Source organism: Thrips palmi, unplaced genomic scaffold (genome assembly GCF_012932325.1).
Source record: "Thrips palmi isolate BJ-2018 unplaced genomic scaffold, TpBJ-2018v1 HiC_scaffold_15, whole genome shotgun sequence".
NCBI lineage: Eukaryota > Metazoa > Arthropoda > Insecta > Thysanoptera > Thripidae > Thrips > Thrips palmi.
Window position 1 is genome coordinate 11,503,580 of NW_023144624.1, and position 22,475 is coordinate 11,526,054.

General features: G+C 56.2%; 2 protein-coding genes across 2 annotated transcripts; both read right to left on the minus strand.

The window, feature by feature from the left end:
- Positions 1-7,657: 7,657 nt before the first annotated feature.
- On the minus strand, positions 7,658-9,724 carry LOC117641040. Its single transcript, XM_034378136.1, has 4 exons — positions 9,595-9,724; positions 8,988-9,146; positions 8,398-8,614; positions 7,658-7,890 (listed from the first exon to the last, which is right to left on the minus strand). The coding sequence occupies exons 1-4, from the start codon at positions 9,607-9,609 to the stop codon at positions 7,748-7,750; spliced, it is 534 nt and encodes a 177-aa protein (XP_034234027.1). The 5' UTR covers positions 9,610-9,724; the 3' UTR covers positions 7,658-7,747.
- Positions 9,725-16,728: 7,004 nt separating this feature from the next.
- Positions 16,729-21,948, minus strand: LOC117641220 (putative ammonium transporter 2). Its single transcript, XM_034378371.1, has 10 exons — positions 21,798-21,948; positions 21,329-21,614; positions 20,980-21,137; positions 20,580-20,721; positions 20,215-20,393; positions 19,816-19,947; positions 19,590-19,685; positions 19,336-19,424; positions 17,239-17,416; positions 16,729-16,862 (listed from the first exon to the last, which is right to left on the minus strand). The coding sequence occupies exons 1-10, from the start codon at positions 21,946-21,948 to the stop codon at positions 16,729-16,731; spliced, it is 1,545 nt and encodes a 514-aa protein (XP_034234262.1).
- Between the last annotated feature and the right edge of the window lie 527 nt (positions 21,949-22,475).

The window sequence follows — 22,475 nt, forward strand, 5'->3', positions numbered from 1 at the left end:
ATCATCATCATCATCAGCGCTGTTAGGCCTATACAGACCTTTAGCGGTTCGGGTCAGCAAGACACTCCGACCTCGCGCGACCACGCCGCAACCTCAGATGCGGTCCCGCCTTTGTGTGTGCTCGTGTTTGTGGGTACCGAAGCAAACAGCGGGAAAAGATGGATTTCAAGCGAATCCAGGGTTGTGCGAGCACCTCAAGGTGATCGGCCCATCGGCCGCTGCCCCATGTGGCGCCAAGCACCCCGCGCGCAGCACACTGTGATTCCGAGGGACGCTCTCGTCGCTCTGTCTCTCTCGCACTCATGGAGCTTCCCGTAGGGGTGCGAGAGGGACAGAGCGATGCAAACGGCTCTCGATGGCGCTCGTTGTGGCGCCACTGCTCTCTTCGAGGCATAACCGCGCCCCCATTTCCATAACACTCCTCAATTGCCTCGTCTCGGGAAGAAGGCAAGGACGCTGTCCGGCAGCCACCTTGCCTTCGCCTCGGCGCGGACGGCAGGGGGGGAGTCCGGTGGACCGCGACGCCGTGGTCGGCTGCAGTCCATTAAAACGGTGTCTTGGATCGAACGTTAATATTCCTCGTACCCCCTCCCCCTCCCCGGCGTCACGGGCCGCTGGCCGGGGCCAAACAAGGAGTGCACGCGTTGACGGCTGTAAATTACGTCGCAAAGTGACGTCGAGAGTTGCAGGCGTGCCGAATCCGTGTCGCTTTGATTCCGTCGGAACGCCACAAGATTATTCGATTCTACTGTTCAACGTGGAGTCTGTTTTGAAACTGAACATGACACCGAGAACCACAAACACAAAATTTCTGTTCACATACGACTTTCCTTGAAAGAGTTAAGATCAGTAATGAGTGTTGACAGCTAAACCTGTATTTGTGTGTGTGGTTTTAGAAAAAACTTGTACGTGCTGGGCTGATTGAACTTTTGCCGCTGAAAAAAAAAGTGAAGTGTGTGTTCGATTAGAGGTCATTTTCATCTCCACCCCTCCCTCCCATAGTTCCTCTGAGCCATCAATATAACCTAACCTTCCAATGTATTTTGTATATGATGTCATCAGAGGCCGAACAAACCTCCCCTCAAAAGAGGATATTGCGATACACGCACACGGGCTAAAATAAAAATGAGAAACGTTTCTGCTGTTGCGTTTGGGGTCGCTCATCCCGGCAGTCTCTTTAACATAAAATTTAGTCCCGCAGCGCAAATACTGCCTTTAAAGACAATGTGGCGGCCTGGCGGGCCCTGCGGTTTGATTCCCACCTCGCCTTGAGGACGATGGTGCGGACGGACGCTGCCTTTGTGGCCGATTTGTTTGCACATCCGCGCGGGGACCGCTGCGCTGCCTTGTTATTGATCCAATTTAAGAGTATTATTTATCGCCGATCGACTGCCGGACTCAATGAGGGACGCGGCGACGCGCGCTTTTCTCATGGAAATGGAAATGCCGCAGGTAATCCGTTTAAAAGCAGTTTATGCCCCGAGGAGGGGGGAGCGCGAAACGTCGATGCGCAAGACGGAAGTAATTTATGGCTTTCCTTTCCTTTAATGTGCCGCGCGGACCGTCCTCGCGGACCGCGGTGCGCTTCCACCTTGACGGTGCCACCGGGTCAACGCCGCGCCGCGCACCCGGGATAATGGGTCTGGGCTAAGCAGAGTCTAATTCAAACGAATGTGACGGTAAACGAAACTTGCCACGATTCTCGCGATTAAACGTGCCGTCCAAATCCTGGAATCCCAGTGCTGGCGTGATCCGGTCGGCGATGCCATCATTTCGCGTGGCCGGCCCGACCGAGGCGCCAAGTATTTTTCACTGTCGCTGTCTCCGTCCGCCCAATTTTTTGGCTTTATTGCCGCTCCACCCTCAGCGATGAATAATCGCCGAATCACACCACTTGGCGCCGACGTGTTAAGAAGCGCGAGGTAAAAAAATAAAATAATTGATAGCGACTGAGTATCGTAAAAGCCCAAACAAAATGATACAAGCGTCGCCAAGGGGGCGTGATTACGGTGCAGTCGACGCGAGTCAGCGAGAAATACGGCAAGTCAGTGGACTCCCGTTTGAAACAGCCCTCTGGGTGCGCCCTGCTTTTTATGCCATTTTTTCCGCCGCCCACCCTCGCCGCCGCACCCTGCGCCGCACCCGGCTGGCCCCGAATCTGAATCTGAATCCACTGCTCTCCGTCGCACTCGTGTGGCGACTCCGGCTGGAGCGACGAGGAAGGAGCGATTCGACGAGGCCGCGGCCGGGGGAGTGCTCCGGTTATTAATAATAAAACCGACTCTAATCTTCGATTCTAATTTATATGTCCTTGAAACAATGTGCGCATAAACACCGCGTTTCGGGGACGCGGGGGGTAGCGAGCCACTTTTTCTTCTGTCCGTATTTTTTAGTGTTTTTTTCTTTTAGAGAAATTGATATTGTGATACTCATTGCCTCTCCCTCCGGCGAAAATAAGTTAGAGGAGCCGTACAATGCTGTGCTCGCTACGCCTCCTTACGTCATAATTGTTTTTACGACAAGCGGTGGCGCCCTCACGCGGCAGGAAAACGAACTGCTACAGCACGAATTTCACCCAACACAGGTCCGTCGCTGCGACTCCACCTGCCTTGCTTCAACTGACGTCACGGGGGCGCCAAGTGTATTAATAATAATAAGTACCCTGTTTGTTTGCAAAGAGATTGCTGGCCGGGGACATAATTCATAAGATACCCCGTTTGGTTGGCACTCCATCCCCCGTTCATCCCCCGCGCCAGATCAGCCTGCCTGCCTGCCTCCCCTCCGAGCCGCTTGGACACGCTCCATGGCGGCGACTCACAGCGACGCCACCACCCAAACAGCACCCCGCCTGTCGCTGTTTAGCGGGCCCGGGGGAGCACTTGGCGCAGACCAAATTAAATAATAGCGATTCAATTGAACTTGCGACGATCGTGTGTCCATTCCCTGGGAGGGAGAGTGGGCGCTGGCTCGTGACGGTAGGGCGCCGTCTTGGACGGACTGGAAAGACCATGAACGGACTCTGCAGTGGAAGTATCTCAAGGTCACTGGATCCGAAACGCAGGTTGTCAACTCCGGGATTTGGTTGGTACTGCGGTTCGGGTGGGTCCTACCCCGGAGGTCTCGCCCCCGACTCTAGCGTTGGGCCTCTGACTGTTGGTGCTCGTTCCAAACTTGTCCCGGCATTGTCGGAACGGCATCACAGAGTCGGTCCCACGTACGGCCCGAGAGAGAGAGAGAGAGAGAGAGAGAGAGAGAGAGAGAGAGAGAGAGAGAGAGAGAGAGAGAGAGAGAGAGAGAGAGAGAGAGAGAGAGTCCGAAACGCCGGAGGGCAATGAAAGTGGAACGGAGACGCGTCTCATTAATCAAATTACGGCCACGAGAACGACGCTCGGAACGAGAGACTCCCCCCACCCCCTCCCCGCCCCGCGGGGAGACTCGACTCACTCACCCCTTTCGCATCAACCCCTTTATTTCGCCGGCCTCTCGAAAAGTTTATTGTTGGTGTCGTTTATCGCGGGGACTGCCGTGACGACCGCACGGCCGCGGGACGGCGGCGGCACGTCCGCTTACAGTGCCCTATCTGGCCGGCCGGCGCGCGCACCTACGCGGTTCCGGCCCGCGCCGGCGTGCCCAGCGCAATCTGGCGGCGTTTTCCGGCGGCGACGCTCGCAATCCGCTTTTATAGTGCCGGCGACAAACACGGCATCAAGTGTTTCATTTGTCAGGCTTCTCGGCCGTCTTGTTGTGTTTGACCGCCGCCGCCGGGCGTCGTCGTCGGGCGCGGCGGGGTGCTCGCTGCACCACCGTCTCGGCGGACTCGACCGCACGTGGCGCCCCGCCGACGCGCTCCGTCTCTGTCGCACTCGTGGCGCGTCGCGATCGGTGCGAGAGAGACGGAAGGCGACGCTTCCGAATGGCTCGGCGCGGCGGGCTTGGGGCGCCACGCGTCAGGCCGGCCGGCCGCTCGCGCTTCTTTTGGCCTGCAAATGTAAGCAATATAAGTTGGCAAGTTGCGCGCGCTGCCGTGTCGGCGGGTTCGTGTGTGTGCGTGAGTGTGTGTGCGTGTGTGTGTGTGTGTGTGTGTGTGTGTCCATCCGTTTGTCTGCCAGTCGCTGCCAACGTATCGTCCAAGGAGAGCCGAACAAGTGGAGCGTTGGAACGGACTGTGGGGTTGTGGAAGCGCCTGGGAGGTGAGCAATGGGAAGGCACGCTCGACGCGCGTGCAGCGCTGCTGCCTACCCTCCAGGCGAACCAGCTCCCTTCCTGCTCCTGGTCTTCTTCTTCTTCTTCTTCTTCTTCTTCTTCTTCTTCTTCTTCTTCTTCTTCTTCTTCTTCTTCTCTCACTCTTGTTTCCCTCTTCCCTCCCTGCTCTTTCCTTTCACACACATAAGTAGCGGGTCAGTTTGCATCCCCGTGCCGTGGCGCATAGCCAAACACTCTTCCGTTCCCACACCAGATGCCGCCAAAGGGGAAAAAAAATAATAAATAAAAGTTTGGTGTGCGTGCCTGCATGTCGGTCCACGTGTGTGCGTGTGTATGTGTGTGTGTGCGTGTGTGTGTGTGTGTGTGTGCGTGTGCGGCGAATGCAGTGTGGAGGTGTGAACAAGCCTCACGCCTCATGCAGCGCACACACATGGGGTTCCGGGATGACGTATGTATTCGGGTCACAGGTGACGGACAGGGTGGGCGGGGGCGGCGCGGGGGCGGCGCGCACGGTCTGTCCAGCGACCGGGGCGTGATGGGGGCGGCGGGGAGTGCGCTCACCGACAAGTCAAGGTGTGTGTGTGCTTGGCGGGCAAACGGTTCAGAGTCACACAAAATCGCTGCTCAATCAAGCTCTCTAGCAACATCGCTATTCCGAGAACAACGACAAAAAACATTCTGGAAACAGTGGAATACGTTACTTTTGGATTGTTGGTAAGTGAACTGGAGTCAATTTATGTCTTTTCAAACTTCCAATCAGTCCAGTGTATAAGTTACCGTCAGCTGAGACAGCGTGACAGCGGTTGTTCCGTTACTGTCAATCTTTTGTTTTGCTTTTCTCAAGATGCGGCAAGATTCGCAGATCCCCGTTCCCGCGTCGCAGCCGCCCGTTTTTTGATGCCGCCGCGCTCGCCTCGCCGCGGCCACACACGTCCGGGGGGCGGAGGGGCGGTGTCAGTGCGCGGCGTGTCGCGGTGGGCCCTCGGTGGGGCGGCCCGGGCCCTGCCCTGGACGGCCGTGGGGCTTGCAGTGGCGTGGCTTGCCGCGCGCCCGCTGACAGCCCGTGATGGATGCGGGGGCATCGCCACGCCCGCCGGCCGTGCGTCGCCGCTCTGTCTCGCTCGCACCCGCAGGGACGCCCCACGAGTGCGAGAGAGACAGAGCGCCGTTCGAAATGAGCGTGCGGCGCGGCGCCGGTTAGGTTAGTCGGCCGTGACACGCGTGTTGTGTCGGCCAGTCGCCGCGGCGCCCCGCCCCGCGAGTGTATCGTCCGTCCGTCCGTCCGTCCGCCCGGCGCGAACACATGTGGCGCCGCGTGCCGGACGATGGTATTCCGTTCGGCGCCATCACCTCGCCGTCCCCACGGTGGTCGGCAAAGCCAGGATTCCGGCAAAGCCTGCGCCGAGCCGCCCGGCCGCGGCCCGCCGCCTTGCTGAATCCCCGATGGCGGCGCCGGTGCCACGACGATATTGCATCCGCGTGATGGCGGCCACCATGTGCCAAGGCCGGCCAACCCTTCGCGTCCGCGGTGCCGGCCGGCCGGGGTGCCGCGCGGAGCCCCGTCGCCCTGTCTCTCTCGCACCCGTACGGAACGCACTGCCACAGCGAGAGAGAGAGCGACGATAGTCCGGAATCAGTCTGCAGGACGCCGCAGCGCTGCACCTGCGATCCGCCGCCGATCTGTCTCTCTCGCACTTCAGGGGCGTCCCGTAGGGGTGAGAGAGAGAGAGAGAGAGAGAGAGAGAGAGAGAGAGAGAGAGAGAGAGAGAGAGAGAGAGAGAGAGAGAGAGAGAGAGAGAGAGCAGCGGCGAGGCGGTGTTCGGAACCAGCGTGCACGGACCCACAGGCTCGCCGGCTTCGGCGCAATATCGTTATTAACATATCGTCCAGCGTGTGGTCCCGCGGGGACGGCCAGGGACCGGCCGGCCGGCCGGTTCGAAGTTGGCGCCGCGACCGCGACGCCTTGGGGCGCCTCGTGGCTTTCCCCTGCGCCGCCTTGGCGCTGCCAGGCGCTGCCAGGCACTGCCCCGCGGGGCCGCGGCTTTCCCCGCCTCGCCGGCTCTGCCTCGGCTCTGCCTCGGCTCTGCCTCGGCTCTGCCTGGCTCTGCCCGCGGAAAGGGTTCGGACGCACATTTGTCTCGCAATCGCTCTGCCGGCCGCGACGCCGCCGGGCGCCCCGCGGTGTTTGCATTGCTTTGACAGCGAGCCTCGCGGCGTGAGATTGGCGCGGTTCCGTGTGCGGGTTGGCGGAGCACGAAGGGATGCCTACCCGCCGGGCGCTGCTTCCACTACACTCCAAATCCAGGGTGTCTAGAAACTATACGCCTTAGGCGTATGCCACAGAAATGGAACTGCCTTAAGGCGCCTTGATTCTACACGCCAAAGGCGTATACCCCATTGAGCACCTTTTGCAGATAGAAGTTAGCATGTGAGCACCATTGGTCGAAGGAAAGGTGCGTGCATTGTACACACCCTGGATCATAGGCACTGAGCTCAACAGGATTCAAGGTGCGTAGAATGTAAACACCCTTTAAGGCCTCGGTAGGCATGGCCTCGGCCAAGGGCGGTGTTTGCATTCAACGCACCTAGAGTCCTGTTGAGCTCAGTGCCTATGATCCAGGGTGTGTACAATGCACGCACCTTTCCTTCGACCCATGGTGTTCACATGCTAACTTCTATCTGCAAAAGGTGCTCAATGGGGTATACGCCTTTGGCGTGTAGAATCAAGGCGCCTTAAGGCACCATTTCTGTGGCATACGCCTAAGGCGTATAGTTTCTAGACACCCTGGTTTTGGAGTGTACCGGTGCAATGGTAGCAAATGCTTCATTCGAGCAGGGGTTACTTTGGGTTAAAAAGTACAGGTTACGAAAAGTACCGACGACAACTTCGGAGCCTGCCCCGGAGATCTCGCACTGACATAACCTTACAAACTATTTTAGGCGCCTTACAAAGAAAAGCAGTTTGTTTAACAAAAAGAAAATTCTTCGTAAATTACGAACTATTTCTTCGTATAACTTCTTAGTTTGTATAATGTATGCTCAAAATACTTCGTAAGGGTTTAAGCGTGAGATCTCGCCATCCATTTGAGAGCGATTTTACAGTCACATTTGCATGTTTGGTTTGAATTACTGGTCGAGGGATGGCTCAATGTCAAGGTGACAGCTCCATAGGGGTGCATTCTTTAACCTCCCCTGAACTTTCTTTCCATTTTCTGCCACGTAAAAGTACGCTCCAGTTCTAACAGTGAACCGAACCGCTTACAAACTGTGCAGTGAAAAGCTTTCGTACGAAAAAGTATCAACGATTTATTGTTTCTAGCAAATGGCCTCGGTCATAAAAACAATAAAAAAATAAATAAGTTACTTAAATTCTAGGAAACAGCACACCCCGGCGCTGCTGCTGCGATTCCGCCTCCCCGCGGCGCGCACACATGTTTCAAATACAGAGAGGCCATCGGGGGAAACGTGCTTTATTTGTATTTGAAACATATCTGCGGACGGGAGTCGGTGAGGCGCGGAGGTGCGTGGCAGTCGTGTTCTAGGTTCAGTCGCAAACGCCGTCGAAGTCGCCCTCGTCGCAGTCCTCGGAGCAGCAGCGGCTGATGGCGTTCTGGATGGCGCGTCGCCGGGGCATCTTCTTGGGCTCCGACGCGACCAGCCCCATCCACGCCTCGGCCAGCACCTGGTCTGCGGTCCGAGAGTCGTCGTCAGACACACACTCAAAGCATCACGGAATCAGGGTTCATGCACCGACTGACCAATCAACACGGCAAAAACGGATCCTGGTTTACTCAGAAAGCCCATAGGACACTGTGGCAAAAAGCTACAGAAAATTCTGTAAACAGCTTGTGGTAATTCTCCGTAGCCCCCTTATCAATATTCTCCGTAGGCTCTTACAGTATTTTCCGTAGGACCGCACAGTATTCTCCGTGAGACCTTACAGTGATCTCCGTAGGACTATACAGTCTTCCAGGTCCTACGGAGAAGACTGTGCGGACTTACAGAGAATACTGTACGGCCCTACGGAGAATACTGTAAGAGCCTACGGAGAATATTGATAAGAGGGCTACGGAGAATCCTGGCAAAAAAATTAACAGAATTTTCCGTACCTTTTTGCCACAGTGGAAGGCATAGGCAATTTCCAGGGAGTTCCTGGGAAACCGTTTTTGCCTTGAAGGAAGTCGTGTTGCCTACCTGGGTGCTGGAAGAGCCGCATGAAGAAGTTGCCCTCGCTGCTGGCGCTGCTGGGCTTGGCGACGACGCCCTTGTCTCTGGCGTCCACGCGCTCCGGGGTGCTCTCCGAGGCCGCGGGCTCGTACTCGTAGTTCTCCTCGTAATTGTCCTCGAACGGGCTCTGGCCGTACACGTAGTTGTCGAACTCCTGGTCCACCTCCTTCAGGATCTCCTTGAGCTGTGGTCAGGAAGAGAGGTTCCCAAGTTAAGGCCGGTGGCGGATCCAGAGGTGACCTGAGAACGCTTTTCGCCTTTATTACGTGGGCAAGGTGTGGCTTTTTTTCCAGAGGCTTTGTAGGGGCCAAAGAGGGGGAAGGAGGTCAATTGCCCTTTTGCCCCCGCACTGGATCCGCGCCTGGTTATGGCAGGAGCAGGTGTGCCAATCCTGATTTGACCACGCGAGGGAATGCCCAGGCCAGAACAGGGGCCGATCCGAGGTGTTGCTACATGAACGGGCGAGAACGCACTATGCCCACCGAGCCGCACTATTGAACAACACGCCCCAGGGGTAGTCATAAAGGTTTTATGCTTTTAATAAATGTTTCTCTCACCGAGGGCGCGACGGAGGGCTTCCTGCGCTCCAGGTGGCGCTTGTCCATGCCGCAGGCGTTGACCACCATAAAGCGCAGCCAGTCCTTGCTGCAGGGGTCCTTGGTCGCCGCCTCCTGCGCCACGAGGCCCACCAGCAGCAGCAGCGTCACGCAGGCGGCCTGCAAGCAGAGCGGGCTGAGCGGCCGGGAGGTTGATGGGGGGCGCACGGCACGGCACTGCGTGGCACTGCACGGCAGACCGACGCTACTCCTCGCGCCAGAGACACTGGGCTTGTCCTCTTGGACACACTCGCCACGCGGTGTTGACCTTATTTCATAGCCGCATTTTCAAATCGAAGTTTGCTGAATTCACTGTTTAGGTGGTGGAAGGCAAACACTTAAAATTTTGTTTTATGTGTGTCTTTGTCGATTCTTTGATCTCAAATTTGTTCAATTCTGAAGTAAAATTTTTTTATGGTTTTTCATGGTGATTAAATTAATAAATTATAATTATCATCTATTCAAATTCCAAAACAAACAATCACAATTGAAATTATTTTTCAGTCCTTCACCTTGTTTTGTTGATCCCGACCTAAACTAAATGCACTGTAAACGTTGCGTTACTCACCGTGAGATGCTCCATTTCGCCTCTTCTTTTTGAAAAGAAAAAGTCGTTCGGGTCGAGGCTGTCCGTCCGTGCCTGTCGTCCCTTCGTGGTTCAAGCTGGGCCGGCTAGTCGTAGACTGATGCAGTGTCCGCGCGCGCGGTGCTACTTGAAGCTTCCTTGTCGTGGCGGCGGGGCGCGGCGGGGCGGGGCGGGGCGGTGCGCTCCGGGCACGTTTTGCACGGTCCACTAACGAGGCTCGCGAGTGACGTTTGGCGCATGGAATCCCCGACATGCTGGACTCCCTGACGGCCGCAGTGACTTCGCGCCGCCTTCCTCGCTGAGAAAAACTCGAGCTGCCGTCCACCCCCACTCACTGTGTTGCTGTCTTAAAAACAACACGGCCTAATACTTTGCCACTTATTCTGCAACGCGTTAATTCGGGGAATGTTCGAGAATAATTTTTTTGTGTTGAAAGTCTGTTCTTGTCGGGTGCTTAAGTCACAGGGGTGTCACTTTAAAGGGGTGTCCTGTCCTTTGCAGGGTCGCAAAGTCTTTCACATCCTGAAGAAACGTCTTGTAAAGGTTGAAAAACGTCATTTTTGCATTGTGAAGAAAATCTCCACCAGGTGGTGTAGCCTTTCGCCCAAAGACATTTAGATTGTGCTGCGCCCGCGCGACGAAAAAAAGTTATACGTTTCGAAAATTGGAGCACCCGGGTCTCTCTGCATTGAAACTGGCCGCGCACGGTAAAAGCGGTACCTGGTTTTCCCAGGAAGCCTATTGTAGAGACATATGCGATTTCCAGGGAGTTCCTGGGAAAACCAGGTTCCGTTTTCACCGTGCGGTGTACGACGCTGGAGGCCGGCCGTTCCCCCGCAGGACTGCCGGCCGAGCGATTCGCGACGAGTGTCGTCACACGGTGCCGTCACGCAGTGCATTGACAGTGCATCGGCACCACGCAGCGCCCCGCGGGGCATCGCCCTGACCCCGGCCAGCGTAGCGGCCAGTGTAGTGGAGCAGGTTAGGTCTGCGTAGTACGCGCCCCACTCGCTCTGCTTTGTTTTTCAGAGTAGCCGTCTGTTGTGTGACGTCGCCCTGGCCGCGACCGCCTTGTTTTGGTTTCCGTTTTTGACTAGCCGCGTTCGGGGCTCGAACGGCCCGAAGCCGGTCCGGCGATACGCCGCCACGCGCCGCACTCGCCGCCCTCTCGATAGGCTGCACTTGATTCTGGCCGGGTTCGGCATCGAAGAGGAAGAGAGAGAGAGGCACGCATTAAAAGAAAGTTATTCCTCCCTTTTTGACGCGCCCGCCTGTATAACTTGCCGGAGGTACGAAATGCCCTTCTCCCGCCATGTTCGCCAATATTTCTCCGCCCGCGCTCCGACAGGATTGTAAAACTTTTAGGTTTAGGACGCTTGCAAATCGTGAAGCACAGTGAGTGGATGGTCGAACCGCAGTCAGCCTTGAGTAAGTAAGCATGCGGACGGGGGCGCGTGGGCCTGCAGCCCTCGGTGCCCCCGACAGCCGCGTGGAATCTAGGCCACCTGGCTCCTTCGACCCAAATTACCTCATTTTTTGCAGTGTGTTTGTGAGTAATGCTTGTGGCGCACGTACTTGCGGTCGGTAGCGCCCAGCAAGCAGATCATTGATTCGTGATTGCACTGTGCAAGCCTCGCTGTATGAGGTCCGTTGTATTCTCGCGAAAACAAACCACAAAGTGTTGCCATGTTACACGTGGCTTTGTTTCTGAACAGTGGCAAAAAATCAACGCATAATTCACTTTCTAATCAAAAATGTGTTTTTAAATAATGACAATATTGTTAAGTTCACTGTAAAGTCTCGAGATTCGAAGGGTTCTGACAACGAGTGTAAGGCGGTCTAACATATCGCTGAGTGTCCACGCCGTGCTGATGTAGGGCGCAGGGGTCGGAGTTCGTCGGGTCAGGGTTGGTCGACTCGCGGGAAGCATTGGCTCTTGTTTAAATTTTATGTCTGTCTAATTTCCGGTCGGTTTATAAATAGATAACTCTGAATCCAGGAACGTGACTTGTTGAAACGAATGTGGCAGATTCTTCCGTTCTTTCGAGCGTTGTGGCACATCCGCTTGGATGTGGTTTGGCTAGTTTTTGGCTGGTTAACATGTACACAAAATGTAACAAGGTAACAGTCAAAAGAACGTTACACTTCGTCACATTCGCTCCCACAGTGATGTCACAGTGATGTCCTGTAAAGTCAATGTCTCGCAAGGCTCACCGATTTGATGCTGCCGACACCTTAAAGAGAGCCACGAAACAAAAAGAATGATAAGTTATCTCGCCTTGGCCTCCTCGTGAGACGCAACAACAACACTGCGGCGGCTGCAGTGCGCTGGCTGACAGACTGATCGTCGCCACGACGCAATTTGTCAAACAGAAGGAATCCGGGCCGCGGGTCCACGCCGCTCCGCTCCGACACCCGCAAAAATTGCAAACTAATGCATCATCAGCATAGCGACAGCCGCGCCCCGCCCGCGGCACGCGTCGCGGATGCCTGATTTGCCGGGGCCTGGGAATGAGGCACAGATCCTCGGCTGTCCGCGGCGGCCTCCACCAGCCACACCAAAGTCGCCCTGCCTGCCCAAAATGGCGACCGAGGATCAACGGACCACTTTGAATGTCCCGAGAAGACCATTTAACTGACACCGTGGGATTCTCTTTGAAGGTGCGCGGGGAATCGTCAACTCGAACAAAAAGCGCGAGGAGATCTTACAAATTCCCGAGCGGTTCGGACTCAATGAGACATTCTGCGCAAGCACTAAATAGCGTACTACGGTCAAATGTTGCTCGTTCTCGCTAGTTTCAGGAGCGCCTGGCAAGTAGGCCGTCCCGTTGAGACTCCCTGTCGGCGGGACTGCCTACCCGCCAGGCGCCTTCGAGGACCACTTGCTGTGAAAATCCTTTCCCTTCTCTATCCGTATTTGACTTTCAGTCAGTCCTACCCCCACAGAGTCCTTGTTTTTTTTTATTCCCAGCAGGCACTGTCTCTTAAGTCAAACTCGCAGAACGAATGGCATCAACTTTTGCAAATTAAGAGCTAGCGAGCGGAGCGCCCGACGTCACCTTTTCATGAGTTTGTTGGATTCGGCTCGAAATTGATTCCCCCCTCCCCTCTTGACTCGACTCCCTGCTCCTCGTCCACCCTGTGCCTTATTTTTCCACTTTGGGTCCCTTTCTTTTTATTACATAAGCTTTAGCATATCTCCATAATTGCCCTTACATCGGAATCGTATTTGTCATTTTGTCCAATCGTGAAGTTAGGAGCACAAACATCTCTTTCTCTCCCCGTCTCTCCCTTTTTGCCCTCTTTGCTTCGAGGCGATTTCTTCTTCTGGCCTTGGTGCTGGTAATTCTTTGCGAGCGTCAATATATCACTGCCGAAAACAACTCGAATCATTTAAAAGTGTTGGCAGTGCCTGGCCTTTCGTTCACGGCGTTCGCCCTCAAAGGCGCCATTTCCTTGCGTTTCGTTAAGTGGCGCAATATCGAAAGCGCCATGTATTGCGCGTTGGCTGAGCGAGCCGTAGCTTTCCTCTTTGAGAATAATGTGGCCGGAGTTCACAAATATACTTCTCTTGCCGAATCGAAAGTGGCGTAACGTTTCTGGAATGGGATAGTTAAAATATGTATGAAGGAAAGCACGACGAAGGTAAAGCACGGTATGGCTTCATGAAAACTGACTCCACGCGTGCGGCAATTCACCGATATCGCAGACTCATTCTTGGAATTTCAGTACATCTTCGGCAGCGATTTCCACCACAAGGTCTGCGTATAAAACGCCGCCGCTGCTTTCCGACGGCTTGCTCCTTCCCGCGGGGCGCAGCGAGGGGACGCCGCTCTCGAGGGCGGCACCGCCGACGCCGAATCGGCCGATTCGAGATCTCGAAGCGCTCCACCTGCGAGTAACGCTGTCCCACCTGCGGATAACGCTCCTCGGCCTGACGTATCTGTTATGGCCGAGTTGCTTGGCAGTGCCGCTTCGCGCTTTGCTGCAGACTGATTCCGAGGGTCGTTTTCGTCGCTCTGCCCCTCTCGCACCTACAGGGACCGCTCCGTGAGTGCGAGAGAGACAGAGCGGCGGAAACGACTCTCGGAATGAGCCTTCTTGCAGTGGCGGCGCCACGGAGGCGTTTGGCGCCCATCTATTCTTCCCGGCCGCGCTGCCGTTGGCTGCCGTCTCCCTGGGGCCGGCCGGCCAGCCGAGTGATTCCGAGCAGCGTTCTTCTGTCTCTCTCGCACCTACGAACCGTGAGTGCGAGAGTGACAGAGCGATGAAAGCCACGTTTGGAATCGGTCTGCCGCGGCCGCGGAAGGCCGGGAGGGCCCCGCGCCTCGCCACGCCACGCCGTGACGAGCGGTTATTCTCAGACCAGCCCTGCGCCGCCCTGCGCTGCCCTGCGTTATCGCATCCATCAGGAATATGGCAGTAAAAAAGGAGGAATGAGGCCAAAGAGGGGGAATGATAGCGATCGGCCGTTTGGAACGGAAACGGCCCCATTGTTTGCGTGGCGAACAGATCATATTAAAAATGCGGATTGATACATAGTGTGGACGTGCGTGGGGCCCAACCCGCTCTGCCCCACTTTCGGGCACACGGGGAGGGGGCTCCCTCTGCCCCCGGTGTGTGTGTGTGTGTGTGTGTGTGTCTGTGTCCCATTACGTAAATGGCGCGTTGCAGGGAATTTTCCAGGGAATCTGGAGATATGGGAAGAATAGGCCCATGGTTTAAGAAACTCCTCGCCCGTCGCCGTCCTCCTCCGTGTCATCCTGCCCCTCTTCCACTCTCTCCTCCCACTCTTCCTCCTCCATCGCCTCCGCGGCGCTGCGCCGTGCCAAGCAGACACTCCGCAAGGCGCTTCGACGCCACACGATCCGTTTGCGGGGAGGATAGTCTACTCGAGATGAATGGAAATAACAGAAATAATATTTCATCCCTCCGTGATGCAGAAAGGGAAGGGAAAGGCAGTCCGGCTGTCCATAAATCAAAGTGCAAAGTGCCAAAGCGGTCTGCGCAGGAGTGGCGTCGCCTCACCATCCTGCCAGTGTGTGTGTGTGTGTGTGTGTGTGTGTGTGTGTGTGTGTGTGTGTGTGTGTGTGTTCGGTCGAAATCGCGTTAGTGGCGATAGTGGTGTCGTTGGTACGTCGCTGGCTTGTACGACATGCACCCTTCTTGTCGTCGTCCACTTGAAAATGGGAAATGAATTCACTGCACACACACACACACACACACACACACACTGCATGCATGTGCAACCTGCGGTGGGCGCGCGCCGACAAGTGCATGAAAAGGCAGGCCTTTTTAACACGCCCCCCACACTGCTGCGCAGCGGGCCATCTTTTCCCAATTTCTCACCATTTTGTTTTTCACTTTAAATCTGACGGAAAGGGGGTGGGGGAAGGAGGGGTCCCGTTTTGGAGGGAGAGGGGCTTTGGGCTCACTCCAGTCCCACAAACGCGACGTGTTTGTGCCAATTGCCGGCTAACACACACACACACACACACACGCACACAGAGAGAGAGAGAGAGAGTATTCCGTGTGTCGAGATGGATTTGCGCCGCGGTCGCAGCCACTGTGGTCCGGGACGGAAGCGAGCGCCGCCCGGCAAGTAAAGGGGATTGTTTGCTTTTATTCGTGCGGTGGTGGAGGCGGGCCGTTGCACGCGCACACACACACACACACAGACACACACAGGTGGCGGAGGTTGGCCGGGGCCTCGGGGGCCCGGTCGCAATAGAACAAGCGCGCTCCTAAACTCACAAAATCAGCTCAGAATTCCAATCTGTGCGGCGGGGCCGGGCGGGGCCGTGTCGCCAGTGTCGCGGCCCCGGGCGGGGCGCGGCCTGGCGGCCCGACGGGCTGGCGAGGGCGGCAGATCGCGGGGCAGTAAAACTTAAGGGCCCGGGCGCGGTGGTGGCCGTTGCTTGCCGCGCTTTGCTTAGAGGCCCGTCGCAACACCTGACCGCCACCCCCTGCACGGCGCGGCACGGCGCGGCACGGCACGGCACGGCACGGCACGGCACGGCGCGCCACGGCCTCGCCCAGAGGGGCAGGCACGGTTCGGAAATAACAGCCGAAGCAGACGACGGCTTTACACTGCCTGGCGACGGGCTCGGCCTGTCAAACGTCGCGCCAGTGCAGTGACACTCGAGTGAGGTGAAATACATGCAGGTCAGCGTCATGACGTGCTTATGTGGCTAGTTAAAACGGGTTACAGGAGGATAGTCCTGTCATGAGCGGAAACAGAGTCATGTTCAAAGAGATTATTGATTCAGAAATATGCACAAATGTAGTTGCACCCATGAAAACTTACGTACGCTACTCTTGGATTTAAATCGTGGCCCCGTTGTCCTCGTAAACGAGCAAAATCGCGCGCGCGGCGCTGGGGCTCTGTTGTGCCCAGCGCTGCTCCAGCACCTCCCCACCTTCCCGGACTTGGCAATATATAAGACAAATAAAACATAATCCTGCCCCAGCGATTGGGCCTCATGCATGATACAGCCCGGTCGCGGCCTGGCTCGGCCTGGCCGGCACCGCGGGACGCGTCCGGAGCGCGGGCCGCCGTGTCGCGCGTCGCCCTGCCGTGGACGGCCGCGACGGGGCGAGGCGGGCCTGCCTCGGAAGCGACCGCTCCTTCCGTTTTACGAGCGAGGTATGTGGTGGCTCTATGCACCGATCCGGTGCGCCCGGAGCAAATACAGTTTCGCGGAAAAAAATAATAAAATAATAAAAATAAAAGTGCAACAGGGAAAGTGACACGTGGCCGCGCGTAAAACGTTAGGGCCTTTCGGGGCAAACACTGATGGTGGCTGCGGCGGCGAGGCACTGGATGGCACCTTGACCGAGCTTACAGTGTAACTCCGTTGTGCGGTCAACTAGGAATCCGAATTTCTCCGGGCACACTGCATTTCCTACGGGAGACCTATGTCGTGACCAAAGTCCTCCCGAAAGGAAGCGAGTCAGAAGCAGTGGTCCATCCGGCCAGACAAAAGCCAGCCAGCCTGGGAGTTCCCCGTCGCGACGCTCGCGCCGCCAGCGCCCTCTGCTGGGCGCTGGAGCAACCACAGGCGATACTCCACGCTGGGCGGCAGGGTAGCGACGCCGCGGCCGCGGGGTAGCGCCCTAGTCCACCCACGCGTACTGCTTGTCGTCCCCGGACAGCGCCCTCATGAGCACGGCCACGTTGTTGTCCTTGTTGTCACGCTGCCGCGCCAGCTTGGCGGGCTTGAAGTGCGTCGCCAGGTACGCCTCGTGGCCTGTGGCGATGCAGGAGTTGAGGGAAAAGCAAATCAGTGGATGAGTGATCCCACACTCAAAACCCTCCAAACTATTCTAGGCCTTGCAAAGTCAATTAGCTTATCATTACAAAGCATTTTGAGCGTGCATTAATCTTATACAAAATAACAAAATTAAGTTCTCTTTCTTCCCCACCCTTCAGGTAATGCTCTTGACCCGAAAAAATGCTCTCGGCGCTTGACACTCTTGGGGTGGGAATGTTTTTGACCGAACAAGTCCTACGATCCTACGCAACCCCAGGAACTTTGCCAAGACATCAGATGGGGTCGCGACCCCAAAGGTTCAGAACCGCGCCGACATATGCTCAAAATACTTGTTGGTAAGGCTGGTCCTTGCCTGGGTTGGTGCCGATTGACCGTATTTGCGACAGCAACGCCGAGTCGAAGTGGTCCGCCAGGATGGCCAACGCCTCGTTGACGCCCACGCCCTCGTGCTTGACGCGGTGCTCCACCAGGTCGGCGCCGATGAGCTCCTCGTGCGGCCCCAGCCGGATGGGCACCACCTTGTCGATCAACTGGCAGAAGCAGACCACCGCCCTTTCTTTCTGATTCATTCAGTCCACCCTCTCAAATGTTGCTTTTGACTTTCCAGTTTTCTTGGATTCATGCAAAGTAAAGTGGCTTTGAATCCAAGTCAACTTTGGATGTTCCAAAGAACCTCAGCAAGTTTTTCTCCCTTTCGGTTTAACATTTCTCTGGGCAGAGAATTGATTTTGGTTTTGCGGATCAGCCACATGTAAGCCCTTCCGTTGCCCGAACGGCTAAGACCCGATCGTCTCCCCCGTCCGCCAAAAGGGTCCACCGTCCCTCGCCGGCGTGGCGCGGCAGCCCGCGAGTTCCGAGAAGCGGTCCTCCCGCGAGGTCGACGACTCATTCTGTCTGCAGACTGATTCCGAGAGTCGCCCTGTCTCCCTCGCATCACGAAGAGAAGCGTCGTTGGGGCGAGAGAGACCGGGCGACGGAAGGAACTCTCGAAACCAGTCTGCTGGACAACGCTCCCAAACATCGAGCAAGTTGTAGCTTTTGTCAAGCACGAGGGCAGGTTTGGAAATAGGCTGAAAGACGGGGGAAAGAAGCAACGATTGCCTACGCACTCACAGGGGGCTCAGGCCGAGGTAGGCCCACCGCGGAAAAGCCTTTACAACAGCCAAGTTTCAGAGCAGTGGCCTCGCAAGTTTGGTCAAAAAGTGACTGAATCTTTGAAAGTGTGATTGTGTTTATAAAGATCATTTTATTGGTTTCCAACTAGACGCGCACTCCGACTATCTCACGTTGTTTACCGCTGAGGGAAGCCATTACACTTCACGTGCGATGCAAAGTACTGTACCAATTGATGCAATGAAAACTGTCTCAAAATGAAATTCCGCCAATAGACGCCATCCTAATAGCCTTTGAATCCTCAGTTGCAATATCTAAAATAAAATTTGTGGAAATTGTTTTTTCGACCTGCTCACAAAAGTAGAAGCTGTTTTCTAATCCTGAAGCTTGCTAGCCAAGATTTCTTCAACCAGTACCTTTAAAATAATGGAGGCTCCACTGCAAAAGCAATACTTGGAACTCCCAGGTCAATCCTGGAAAACGAGAATTTATTTCTCAGGAGACGCTTCGAATCCCAATCACTGCTTATGCCGTGTGGTTCACTGCTACATTTGCTACAAATTGATACAGTATAACTTTTTAAAAAAGAGTATGGGAAATTCTATGAAAGATATCGAAACAAAAAGTAGACTTGAAGAAACTCGGGGAGTGTTGCCCCGGTTGCCGAAACCCACGCCGGCCCGGGCCAGTGCTCGGCCAGCGCCCCCACTGGGTGGTTGCCATCAACGGATTCGGCCATACATTCGGGCCGGTACAGTGATCCCTCGGTTCCCCGAATCGAGGGACCGAGCCCCTGTCGCAGGCCCGTCTGCCCGCTCGTCTATGGATTTCCCTCCCACGCCTCGTTCCACGAAATAGAAGGGCGATCCGAAAGGCGCCGTTTATTGTCCCGAACCAGTGCAAACCGATGCGCTTGGCACCCCGGGCAGCACACACCGCAACGCGACCGATGAGAAACTGAACGTGGGGTACACAGAGCGCGGACATTGACTGACCACTTCAACAAACATGCCGTTTTCTCTGTCGTCTCACTGTGGCGGCAATATGGAGAACTCCGCGTTTGGAACAGCGGAAATTTCAGTCTGCGCCCTTAAAAATGCAGAATTTACAGTCTAGACAATCAAGACAACCGACATTTGAAGTGTGGAGACTGCAGGTTCCATGAGTTCACGTGTGGGAGAATGACTCTGCACTAGGATGTATGGAATTCTCTTCTTGGTTTGCCACTGAGCACACCAAACTTCAACTCATCTTTATGTCGTTAGGCGTTGTGCCTACCTGCTGCTTCATTTCCAGCATTTTAAATGAGCACCTGAAGCACCGTTCAAGTACGTACCCAAAGGAGGACCATGGTGGACGCGAAGGACCAGCCACTTAAGCACAGAACTGACAGTGTCTGAACTCCCAGCAGGTAGAAGCCCCCTCCTGCGGGCAAAAGGGAATGTTAGTGGCAACGTCGCATAGCACCTGCGCATATAGCACCTTCAAGTGCAAGTCAATTTTCGGCCATTTTCAGCATATTGCCCCTTTTAAGGCTTCTAGGCTGTTTCCAGGATCTACTGGTATCGTACAAAATGGTGCCGTACTGACCGTGTGCGACACCGGAGCGGCCCTGTGTCGCGGGCATGTCGGGTGGCGCCGAGGCGAACAGCCCCACTGAGAGGACTCCCCACATTCCCGCCATGCCTGTGGAGGACATGAATTAATACACCGTTCATGAGACGTAACGACGATGAAGCAACACCTCACTGCGAATTCAAATGTTTGCTGCGAGAGTGTCCGCAGAACCACATTGGGCTCCGAGGCAACGCCGTACCGTGCACTGAGGTGGCCCCCACGGGGTCGTCGACGTGCAGCCAGTCGAACAGCGGCATGGTGGAGCACGTGATGCCGGCGCCGATGAAGCCAATCAACAGCGCCTCCCACGAGGTGTACAGGAAGCATCCCGCTGCGGAACGGGCACTACTTTCAAGGGGTGGACATCTCATCGCTGTGAACGACTGGTGCGGGCAACAGTCAAGATCCAAGATTCAGCTCCGAGAAACCGCTAGCTGGAGGCTTACAGAATGCAGGCCCAAAAGAGGATGCCGGTCTATCCACCGCCTGCGAAGTTAAGATAGGCAATCCGTCGCGCTCCGGTGCGCTATGTGAGGAACATTGCCTACCCAGCCATTGCCATTAAGGGCTAGACCACACATGATCGTAGGCGACTTACCTGTGACGGACACGAGGGCGCCGAGGACGCCGTTGATGAGGTCGATGACTTCCACGTTGCCCGCGTTGCGCACCAGTGTGTAGCCCAGCCCCATGAAGCCTCCCCCGAAGGAGGCCAGCAGGGTCATGACGGCCGCCTTGGCCGAGTAGTGCCACTTGGCCCCCGACACCCCCAGCGTGCTGCGACAGGAGCGACTCGTCAGCCAGCCTCAGACGGCTCCACAAGATTCGCATTTGGCTAGTTCCTTTTCAGCGTCCCAGGCAAAGCCTAGGCAAAGCCGCATCGCATACTTGGCAGCAAAGCCATCCTATTGTCGGAAGGCTTTGCTGTCGGAGGGCGCTGAGTGCACGCGCAGGTGTGCTCACCTTCCCGAGTTGAAAGCCAGCCAGCCCCACCACAGCACGAAGAGACCCATGACGGCGTTGACGGGCGTCCCCAAAGGCATCGGCTGGTTCCCGAGGTCATAGCGGCCCAGACGGGGGCCCAGCATGATCGCCGAGGCCAGTGCTGCGCCGGACGAAGCATTGGTGGACACACACTAGCAAGGGAAGGTCTCGGCCTTGCCGCTGAGCTTGCCACGGCGTAGCTTCTTATATAGCGCGTACAATGCTTTGCACATAAAGCTTCTCCTAGGCGTGAGAAGTTTGCGAAGAAAAGTAAAGAGCGCGAAAAGAAGGTCAAGGTCACGGCAGTAGGCCACAGGGAGACGATCGTTTCTTACTTTGTTTTTTCTGCCCCAACTTACCCTTCACAGGCCGGACTCACCTGACATGCCGCCCACGAGGTGCACGGGCCCCGAGCCCGCGATGTCCACCACGCCCATCTCGTTGAGGAAGCCCGTCTCGCTCCAGACCCAGCCGGCGGGGATGCAGTAGACGATGGTGTTGAGGAAGGAGAAGACGCAGTACGCCTTGAAATTGCACCTGGGGAACAAGTCGCCGGGGCGGCGGCGCGAGGCGTGAGGGAGGCGAGGGCCTCTTGGAGGAGGCGGGGGGAGGGGGCGGCAGTGCCGGTAATCGGCCTTTGAAGCTGTCCCTTTCACGTGGAGGTTGCGTGGGGTGGCGATTGCGTCACCGCCACGCGAGCCCCGTCTATTTGTATACATTTCTTTTACCGCTCGGCCATGGCGCCAGACACGATGGTGGTGGCCGTGGTGGCGAACGACATCTGGAACAGGAACACCGTGAAGAGAGCCCCCATGTTGGGGTCCGAGTCCTCCGAGTCGAGCGCGAAGTCGCCCCAGCCGATGAAGGGGTTGCGCAGCGTGGAGTGGCCGAAGGATGTGGCGAAACCGAACAGCCAGTAGGTGAAGCCACCCAGGAAGATGTCCACCAGGTTCTTCATCATGATGTTGATTTCGTTTTTCTGGGAGACACAGCCGGACTCCAAAAGACCGAAACCTGCAACGACCATGGGGCGTCTTAAAAAGGCACGAAAGAGTCTCATGTCCTTAAGTGCGTAGTTTTTATGCCTTTATTTTATTTACCATAGTAGCTTTCGCTACTCCAAGAGACCAATCCAACATTGAATCGGAGGGCCACAGCGCCATAGGACCAGGGTATGACCTGCCGTGTCGTGCGCACCTGTCTGCATGGTGAAGATGATGAAGGCCGACGTGACCATCCAGTTGGAGTCCTCCTGGGTGAGGTTGTAGATGCCGGGAATGGCGGGCTGCAGGCGCGTCTGGTTGGCCCGCTGCACCGAGGCGGCCCCGGGGTCCGCTGTGTCCTCCATGGTGGCGAGCGGGGTGGCGTCGGTGCGGTTCGAAGCAGTTGCCAAAGCCGTGTGTGAAAGCCGGGGCGGGGCGTCCAGGCGGCCGCAACTGGGCCAAGACCACCTGTCTATCGGCCAGCGCGCCAGCGCCAGTGTGGTGACGCCGGAACAGCCCTTTGAAGATCCCCCACTAGGCTAGGGCGGCCCGCGGAGGCCTGCTCGCCAACCTTGATCCCGTGGCGGGGTCGCCTTTGAGCGGCCCACTGCCGACGCGGCGGCAGTGACTGCGTCAATGTTTAAGGCGGAGGGTGGACGGAATCAATTAGAGCGCCGCCCGATTGCCGACACGAGCCACTAGTGGGCTGTCCTCGTTTCCCGTCCGTTTGAGGTGCATTTCGATCTGTTGTTTCCCGCAAGGAAGGCGATTCCCGCCTTGTTTGAATTTCCCTGGTTGTTCGTAAGCAAACGTATCCACACCGGAATCATCTCAAATCTGTAGGCATGTCGCGTGGTCTTAAAGCGACAAGCTATTTTTAACTAGGTGAGTG

Excerpts from the sequence above, each read along its gene's own strand:
- LOC117641220 (XM_034378371.1), bottom strand. The coding sequence starts at position 21,948 with ATGGAGGACACAGCGGACCCCGGGGCCGCCTCGGTGCAGCGGGCCAAC. Across the intron at positions 21,615-21,797 it reads CATCTTCACCATGCAGACAG|GTTTCGGTCTTTTGGAGTCC; the intron begins GTGCGCACGACA and ends TGGTCGTTGCAG. Across the intron at positions 19,686-19,815 it reads GGGGGCCACCTCAGTGCACG|GCATGGCGGGAATGTGGGGA; the intron begins GTACGGCGTTGC and ends TGTCCTCCACAG.
- LOC117641040 (XM_034378136.1), bottom strand. Across the intron at positions 8,615-8,987 it reads AGCCCTCCGTCGCGCCCTCG|CTCAAGGAGATCCTGAAGGA; the intron begins GTGAGAGAAACA and ends TCCTGACCACAG. Across the intron at positions 7,891-8,397 it reads GCGGCTCTTCCAGCACCCAG|ACCAGGTGCTGGCCGAGGCG; the intron begins GTAGGCAACACG and ends CTCGGACCGCAG.